We start from the raw sequence: 9,924 nt of genomic DNA, 5'->3' as shown, positions 1-9,924 counted from the left end.
GCCGGCGCGATCACTTGCATTGGAAACAACTTAAAATATGCCGTAATTTTTGCTCATAAAGGTAAGAGTAATATATCACTCGGAACTGTAAAGGGTCTACTTTTATTTGTGTGCACATACAATATCAACAAAACGTTGTGCTTTTATAAAATAAAGGATACAGGATGCGCTTTCTGCAATTTCGGCCAGGAGCGCTTCACAATGATGAACTGAAACTCAGCGAATACTTGCCTCATAGACTTGCTAAATATATCTATAGAAAGCTTTAAAGTCAGGATCATCTTTGCAACACAGTCTCAGAAAACACTCATTTATTAATAAATAATTCTAATATCTCCTTACTATTTCCCCCTGACACATTCATGGTAATTACTTTTGCTGCGACATGCTTTAGCCTATTGCGTGCGTTTTTTGCTGTCATGTGCAAAGATATGTTTAGATTCTACACTGCACATGACCAATTGACTCACTGTTTGCCGTGGTTATCAAATCAAAACTCTTCCAAAATGCAGCGTTTCCCGAAGCACTGGGAACTAGTAACTCCCCACGCTCCAACTTCTCCCTGATGCTCTGCATGGTCAACTGTCACCTGTATGCTAATTCATGCGTATATGCGTTGTGTATTGCGTAGGCGATGTATAATATTTATAATATAATCAATAAAACAATATTTCATACAGTAGTGCGCTCTGCGCGTATATGGGCACAATAAAAGGAGTGAAGCTAAATGAGCCCGAGTCCGACCCGAGCCTGATCTGTAAAAAAAAAAATGGCCCGAGCCCGGCCCGAATGGACTCAGTGTGTCGGGACCCGACGGGCTTGCAGACCTCAACTTCATTCCCATTTGCATTTTGACCCAGCTACAAATGCCCATTCTCCACGTCTCCTCCTACACAGAAATATTGGCCATCAATGGCTTAGCACTCCAGTAATGAGATTTTCTGAGCCAAAGGGTGAAGGAGAATATCGTTTTCTTTAATTAACGAAGACCAGAGAATGAATGAGCGTTTCAAATATCATTCACGGGTTGGGGAAAAATCTAATTACAATATACACAGCTAAATTGGCCTTTCAGTGAATTGATATCGAAGGGGTGTGGTGCCGTATTGCCGATAATAGTCTTTGTTCCGTTCAGGAATTCTGCTCACATCACGGCACGCTCAAGCATACACGCAGAGACATAAGCTCCTTATATTTACCGCTAACAAGAAGCACAGGACACCCGGCGTATTGGGCATTAGGCCGATTCTGCCGCACGGTCGTACAAGGGCAAGGCGTCAGTTAGCACCAAAATAGCATAGCAGTCATTAGGCGAGAGTTGGAGGCAGGCAAATCTGTGCTGTTCTCACAGACTTTTGTGGAAGGTGCTGGGAAAAATAGTTTATAATGATTCCAAATGTTCCAAATCACATGAGCTATTCCACAGTGACCCCTTTTGGCCTGAGAGGGAACATCATCCACAGATGAAGCTCGGTTTGATCTGATCTCTGGTTAACAGAGGTTTGCGTAGGAAGGAATTTATTTTGCATCAGTGAACTGAGAGTGTTAATTGTTCTTAGATGTTTGGCATTAGAATTTGTGTGGTTGGATTTTGAGAGGTTTGCCTCATGTTTGCTCGATGCCAGCATCTATATTGTGTGCATTTATGCTTTTTGTTCGTTCAATACTTTGGCAAATTGGAGGCTCTATGTCAGTGGTTCTCAACCTTTTTGACTAATGAATATTGTCCAAGACAGTTCAACTGATATTCATTTCTGATGTGTGTTTTTTTTTACCCAAACTAGTAATATATCAAAATAATGAAATCTAAAATAATTATAGAGTTTACTGAATGAATACTGAATGTTTTCCAGGGTTCACAGTCTTTTATAAGTAATGTATTTACATGATTTTACAGTTGTTTGTGATTATGAGATTTAAAATAAATCCATCAATCAATAAATTTTACTAACAGTTTGCAATTTCTCAGCAGTTTCTACCCAGTAAAATAGTTTAGAGCTTGACATAAATATAGACAACATTTATATTCAGTTATATTTACATTACTTTTTATGATTTTATTAATTTGCTTTCCATGTCTAAAAATCACACTTTTTAAAATGTACTCCTGTATCTAGGTTTTCCAAGGCCATACAATGACAAGTGTTGAGGGAACAAATTAAAATAAGAAACTTACTTCTTGATTCTCTTTTTTACGTCTTGATTATCTGTTCTAGCTTATTTTAAAGCTGGTTTTGTCTTATTTTAAATAATTTGAAGTCATCTTGCAGCCCGCTGGTTGAGAACCCCTGCTCTATGTGATTGTATAAGGCAAGCATCCCTTGTTACTAAGTGCTCACACTTAAAGTTAGAGATTTGAACGAATCCATATAGTAGCACTAAGTATTGAACCTTGTCTTGCACCATTTGTGCTACCGCTACGTATAATGCATCTTGTTAAAGTTGTTACTTTTCTAAGTGATTTTTACCTGTGGATGACAAGAAGTGTGGAAAAAGCACTACATACTTCCATTGAAGGAAGGAAAGGAGCGATATCTAGAGACCAGAAACATCATAGAGACTTGCAACCTGCTAGAATACCCTAGCAAGGGAGCTTTTCATGAGCAAACATTACTCATATTTTCTTCAGATTATGTAAAAAATCTAGTGTCTTCTGTCTGTTGGCAGTAGTGTGACTATAAAAAGTCCTTCTGACTCCTTTTATTTTGACTCTCTAATTGTTCAAATGGCAATTAAGATCGGAGTTATGAGTCCAGAAATACAAACATTTTCCAAACACCGAGAGCAATAAAAATTCAAGCGCATTGCACAGCAGTTGCATATAATTAAGCAGTTTTTCGAGGACTGGCATGTATTCGGCCCACTTGTAGTTTTCCCAACGACCAAATAAAGGCCACAGCTACTTAAGTCCCGACTCCGGTGAACAAGCTCTCTCTCTCTCTTGGACTGCAGGCACGGATCCTTGCCAGCTCCTAAAATGTCATTCCTCTAAGTCTCCAGTGCCTCAGCTTTGGCTCGGTCAGTTCTGATGGAGCCATAAACTTCAAACGGGCTCAGCGCCCGACTGGCAGAATGCATTTCTCTCTCTTTTTCCTCTGGCGGCCGGCCACTGGAAATGAGCTAATCGCTCCTTACACAGACCTCCCTGAGTCCGGGCCAAAGGAATCTGAACATTATCCAAACCAATGACCGAAATGTTGAAAGCTGGTTCGCGGATCCAGCGATGGAATTATACAAGACAAACGTCTCCCTTTCTCTCCAGCCTCCCCTTTTGTTAAGACTGCTGTGAAATTGCACACAGACTAACATATGTTTGCCATTACAACACAGTACACGGTGTTCGCTTTTATTTGCTGTCATTTGCCTTGAAAATTCAATGTCTGATCCAGTAATCTATCAGGGATATTTTTGCTCTAACGGATTGTCAATAAGTCTCTTAGAAAGCCATATGTTGGAGTATGTATCATAAAACTGCTGAGACTGCTATGTTAAATTCAGGAAACACACGGTGGACTTCCAGACTCTCCTATAGAGCTCAACGGGCTGCCGTCTCCTCCAGCTGCTCTGTATCACGGCCCGGCCTTTCCTCCACAGCCTTCCCAGTCCACACCTCTGACCGAGCCCATCCTGAGCACCATCCAGCATAGAGAAACCCTGGAGAACAGGCTGGTGAATTGGTGAGACTCCATTATCTCGGCAAATATCATCTGCTGCACAGTTATGACCACAAATATGTCATGGTTTACACAAAAATATTAGGCAGCGCAACTGTTTTCAACATTAATGATAATAAGAAATGTTTCTTAAGCCCCAAATCAGCACATTAGAATGATTTCTGAAAGATCACGTGACTCTGAAGACTGGAGTAATGATGCTGAAAATTCAGCTTTGCTTCTCAAGAATAAATTACATTTGAAAATATATTAAAACAGAAAATAGTTATTAAATTGTAATAATATTTTACAATATTACCATTTACAAATAAATGCAGCCTTGCTGGGAATGAGACTTCTTTCCAAAACATTTTTAAAAATCTCAATGGTAGTGACCATACAAAGAACAAAACTATACATACACACACACACACACACACTGATTTATTTATTTATTTATTATGCAATCCTGTAGCTTATGCAGTAGAGCATGGTGCTAGCAACGCCAAGGTCATGGGTTCAATTCCCAAGGAATGCAAGAACTGATAAAAGTACATATCTTGAATGCAATGTTAGTCGTTTTGGATAGAAACGACTGCCAACTGCATAAATGCAAATTAATATTAATATACAGTAAATAAGACATAAGGCCCTTTTCAGTGAGTTTGATGCACTTTACTCCGGGTTGATCTTTGAAATGCATGTTTTGTACTTCACAAAGCTATGAATCTACTAAGTGACTGTCTCCTTACTCATTGAATATTCAGGCCAACATTGAGTTTAATTTATTGTTGCATCAGTTGAAGTAGTTAATGGCTGGATTGCTAATGACATGTTATCATCATCATAGCATAATGCCACTATAGCACTGTGTTGTCATTTCTGTCATAGGGTGGAGCAACAGCTGATGGCCAGAATGATCACTGGAATGTTCCCTCAGCCCATCCAGACTGATCCAGCCAGCCAATCAGAGCCAGAGAATAGTGTGGCATCAGACATAGGTGAGAATGTGTTATTTGTAATGTTTATAATTGTGACATTAGGTATTATTTTAAATTTCGAAAGCTCCCAGTTTAATAGCAGTGAAGTTTGTCTGTCTGCTGTTCAACCATCATACATCTTCACCAATTTACCAATGTGTCTGGTCAGTGTTAAAAATCAACAACACAATCAATCACGCATGACATAAACCAGCAAGAATGGTCGAGCTGCACCAGGTTCCAGTCTATAAGCTCATCATTTTGATTCATGGTGTCTACTAATGCAAGCAGCGCATTTGTCAAGCGTGTCAGCATGCAGCAAGATAGTATTTCCTCATTAAAATGCGATTGCTTGTGCTCAACCCCTCTACTCCTCCTCTGCTCTATCCTTCCGTCTCGGTCACGTCACTTCTGCTCAGTCGGCTGGGGGTCCTGCCTCATTAATTCTCGCTTTTGTTTAATAGAAAGATCAATGATGTATGAAATTTGCAGAGGAGGCTCGCGGCAAACTGTTGTCAGCATATTCGCAGACTGACTGGACTCTTCCTCCTGTAGAGGAACTGTATATGTGTTTGAACGCAGTCCTGCCCTAGACAAAAGGAAATGAGGGCCCTGCCAAGAATGTCAGTTCTGTATATTAGTTTTTTAATAGCGCCGGTCCAAAATGCTTACGGGTGCAAGAATTCAAAATAGGCTGGATGAGAGGTAAAGCGAGTCTCAAATTGGTTATTTGAAATTACTTTGCTGGCAGACTCAACTTGCCAGAAGGGCTTCATGGGAAATTTCTGAATATTGTGGAAATGCCAGATTTACAGACATTAAGTGTATGCATTGTTATTATTATTTGGATGCACATTAGGAATTTTTTTCGCTTTTTTACATAGATTACAATGAAATTTGATATTAAATATTAGCAATGACATTGCTGAAAGTGGTGAAAGGTCAGACCTGTGGCCTAGTGGTTTCAGATCCAGGTTTGAATCTAGGGATGTTTTGTCCTTATCCCATTGCCCAAAACACATTGCACTTCTTTTAAACCTTTCTACTGTCTTTTATCAATAAAAATGTGGTAAAAATAATTATTTAGTCAGCATTTAGAGCCACAAAGTTATGTTAGAAAATCATGTTAGCGCCATACTCCTGTGCATAGCAAGTAATAAAAATATGAATTTTAATAAATATTTATTATAAATTAACTGCTATTATAAAACTTCTTTTACATTTTATGCCTAATTTTTAATAAATATTGTGTAAAATAAGCTTTCGTTAAATGTCAACAGTTGACCTTTGCTAAGCTCCGCCCCCTTTGGTTTACATAGGGGGAAAAATCAGATAGAAAAGATCTAAATTGGAATGGATAATATTCCTGAGTTGGAATGAATTGCAGATTCTGAAAAAGTATTTTTATCTTATTTTTTTTTATTGAAATAATTTGTTAAATTATGCAATAACATGATATAAGACTATGAATCAGAATTGATGCAAATGCTTTCAGCCAACTTGTGAGTTTTTTTTTATTATTTTATAATTAATTTATTTTATAAATTTTTTATAATTATAATTTATTTTGTTTTATTTAACAATAACATCACTAATGTGAAAATGATTAGATGGCAACAGTTGCTGAGTTAGTATTTGTTATTTGCCTTTGTAATTAAAAAATTTTTTTTTTTTTTAAATGTGCTTATTTTTATTTAACATTAACCACACTTGTGGAAACAGTTTCTGTGTTAGTATTTTTCGGGTATATTGGTTTATATGCTTTTGTGGTTTTTAGTAGTTTTTGTTTTTTTAATATTTCTGTTTTGCTTTAACTCAACAACTTTTTTTTTTTTTTTACTATAACAACACTGTTGCTAGGATTGGTCAGTAACGTTATTAAGGTGGAGCTTAGGAAAGAGACCATTCTGTTTGTGTCTTTTTGCTGTCATTAAATTGCATCAGCCATCCTGTTCTTTAGATATCAGCATTGAAAATCCGGATTTCGCTGACCACTGCTATGTACAGTACTTTTAACTGTAGCCTTGTTAGCAAAAGATGCCGAACCATGTCCCATGTACACCAGATAATCCTCCGCTCTGTGTGTGTTTGTGTGGCAGTGGAGGCCGCAGGTGGTGGTGGTCTTCAGTTGTTTGTGGACACAGGGGTACCAGTGGACTCTGAGCTCATAAGACAGTGTGTAAATGAAGTGCTGGCTGAAACCGTTGCAGTAATGCTGGGACAGAGAGAGACACAGAGTGAACCCGTTGCCCCTGTCCAAACACAGGATGCTCAGGAGGTACTGGCATCCAAACACACTCTCATTCATCCAGGATGACCTTTAATACCATAAATGTGGTAATATTGTGGTAATATTGCAGAAGGTGACTGAGGTACCAACACCGGCACCCACTCCTGAGCCCAGTTCCAAAGACCCGCCGTCTCTTGTCAGAACCCCTGATCTCTCCGAGCATCTTTCTACAGCTCTGTCTCCCAAAGAAAACCATGAGGGATCTGCTTCACCAGGTCTGACAGTGATTTTTATGGACATACCAAATTACTCCCCATCTATTTGTAAAAGTGTAAGCACAGTTGTTTACACATCAGTTCTGCCTTTGTTTCAGGTCCAGGTAGAATTCCTGTGGGCACACCGACTACCACACCAATCCCATCTCCCACCAGGGTGGCCACACCCTCTCCTCCTCCAGCCAATCAGAGCCCAGATTCAGCCAGCCTCCAGAATCACCCATGGGGAGGAACAGAGCTCCCCCTGGAGGAGGAAGAACCGCACAGCGAGAGGCATGAACAGCCGTCAGCACCAGTGTACGTCTAAATATTGTTGCTTCATTCTCCTTGATTCTTGTTAGTCTCACAGGAAATATTCAGGCAAGGGAAAGAAAACATGCACTTATATTCATTTTATTTGTGTAGAAGAGCAAGGGCTGGTATTAAAAGCTATGGTTCAAACATTGGTAGAATCATGTTTGAGGTGTCAGTAGAGAAACTGTTTATTTTTTTTACTTATTTGCTATTAGCAGTAGAAAAAAGGTAGTATTTGTACTTCTAGTTTTTTTTATTATTATTATTGTAGAATTTTGAGAGGCTTCACTGAGGATGTGATATATAGGCCCGCAGTGCCACCTGCTGTTAGCAACAGTAACTCTATAACTCATTCTAGAAAAATATGTCCCATTTTTAAAATGACATAATTCCATTTTTAAAAGTATGAGATGATCACTAAAAATACAAATGTACCATTTTAATTTTTATCTTTATTTTATTCAAATTATTTAACATTATCACTCACTACCATTTCTCCTTTCTTCAGACAATTCTTAATGCTTCATATAGAATAAAATACATATTGAACCTAAGAAAAGCAAAAATATAATTAATATTTTCTTTTTAGAGATATTTTACTTCTATAATCTGACAGACAAAATGTTTAATTTATTTAAATATGGAATAAAAGCTGTGTCCCTACTTTGTATAGCTGAATTAAAACATATATTAAAAAACCTGGTAATATCAAAGCTAGTCTTCATCCTTCAGGTCCTATTTCCATATTTCACCTGCTTTGGGGTCAACAAGATCACACAGACTGATTCATTCATTCATTCATTTAATCAATCCGATTAATTTTATTATGACAGTTTAATAGGTCGAGCATAACATTAGTTTAAAAACCACCTGTCATCTCAATTAACTAAATTAGTTAATATTTTAATAAATATTTAACAATATTTTTGTGACTCCTCTTGAGTAGTGGTAAGCAGTTGTAATTTAGTGTTTCATTTTTATATTCTTTCTCTGACCTTAGGAATAAAAGTTGTTGCTGCTATAGCACCTTTACCACTTTTATATGTAAATGACTGTTTTCTATTTGTATGGTTAGTAATGTTTTGCTTCCGTGTCAGTGTAGACATGTGCTCAGTGTATCACTCACTAACACCCTCCATCTCTCTCACACGCAGTGTCATGTCAGTAGTCCAAGAGGACGACGAGGAAGAATCAGTCTTCCATCCATCTCCACCTCTCCCCTCCAAACCCACGACTCCCCCACCTCCTCTTCCTCCTGTGAGCCAGGAACCTCCTCCTGCCGCCACCCCTGAATCCTCCTCCTCCTCAGAGGAGAGCAGCTCTAGTTCCAGTGTGACTGTCACTGAGACTGAGACGGCAGCCAAACACATCTCAGAGGGAGAGCTGCTGCTCACTCACGGCCAGATGGCGGCAGTCAGAGGTACACGATCGGTCCAACACACACTCCCACAGCCAGACTGATCCAAAACCGCACTGCCTGCATAAGCAGGACAAAATGGACGTTTATAGATAAATGAGCATCTCACAAACCCACAAATAGAGCAGAAACGTATTATTTAATTATTATACAAGTAATACAGTATATAACAGTATATAAGATTTTTCTCTTATGCTCGCCCACACTACATTCATTTTTATCAAAAATACAGTAAAAAGTAATTTTGTGAAAAATTAAGTTAAAAAAGTAAAGAAATAAAAATGCTATTTATTCCTGCATTGGCAAAGCTGAAGTTTAAGCAGCCATCACTTCAGTGTTCATTGCTTTCAGAAATGCTGATTTGGTGCTTAATTGAATTTATCATTATTGGTGCTCAATTATTAAGATAGGTTCGTATTATTAACAGTTTTGAAAACATTTTTGGTGCTTTATATTTTTGTGCAAAATATGATACTTTTGAATGATTATCTGCAGTTCAAAGGAATAGCATTTATTTGAAAAAGAAATCTTTTGTATCATTATAAACTTTTGATCAATTGGTTGCTTCATTGCTGAATCTTTAAAGTGCCCCTTTTATGGATTTTTGAAAATTACCTTTCATGCAGTGTGTAACACAGCTCTAAGTGAATGAAAACATCTTGCAAAGTTTTAAATCTGAAAGTGCACCGTGTATAAAGTTATTGTCTCTCAAAAGAAAGAGTCGACTAAGAATCATTAAAACAAGCCGTTTTTAAAACGAATCCCAAGCCGTTTCATGTTGATGTCAACATGAAACATTAGCATATTGCCAGCTCATTTGTTGGTCTTTTCGCGTTGGTCTGAATGAAAATGCAAATTCATTCTTTGCCACTAGGTGCAGCTTTTGGAGCGGTAAAAATACGGTATCCCGGTAACGCTGTACACAAAGCAGCACTGCGCTCACAAACGCTGCTTTATCAGGCATTACAGGCGTGATGAAATGAAAATGAAACCAATCGGACCAATCACCGCCGATTAGCGTCACGCAAAGGAGGGGTTTGGAAAAATGAATCGTTGAGCGAATCGTTTGGGAGTC

At 38.2% G+C, this 9,924-nt stretch overlaps 1 protein-coding gene across 1 annotated transcript in view; it reads left to right on the top strand.

Moving 5' to 3' along the window:
• LOC107586647 (protein TALPID3) overlaps positions 1 to 9,924 on the top strand; it is an 89,618-nt gene that overhangs the window by 38,124 nt on the left and 41,570 nt on the right. Inside the window, exons 12-17 of the mRNA XM_016274101.1 lie at positions 3,499 to 3,677; positions 4,545 to 4,654; positions 6,733 to 6,911; positions 6,994 to 7,138; positions 7,237 to 7,435; positions 8,587 to 8,852. Coding sequence (XP_016129587.1) covers positions 3,499 to 3,677; positions 4,545 to 4,654; positions 6,733 to 6,911; positions 6,994 to 7,138; positions 7,237 to 7,435; positions 8,587 to 8,852 — 1,078 coding nt within the window. The remainder of the gene's footprint in view (positions 1 to 3,498; positions 3,678 to 4,544; positions 4,655 to 6,732; positions 6,912 to 6,993; positions 7,139 to 7,236; positions 7,436 to 8,586; positions 8,853 to 9,924) is intronic.

Source organism: Sinocyclocheilus grahami, unplaced genomic scaffold (assembly GCF_001515645.1).
Source record: "Sinocyclocheilus grahami isolate Dianchi unplaced genomic scaffold, SAMN03320097.WGS_v1.1 scaffold84.1, whole genome shotgun sequence".
Classification (NCBI taxonomy): Eukaryota; Metazoa; Chordata; class Actinopteri; order Cypriniformes; family Cyprinidae; genus Sinocyclocheilus; species Sinocyclocheilus grahami.
Note: the sequence above shows the minus strand (reverse complement) of the source record. Positions and strands in the feature narration are given on the sequence as shown.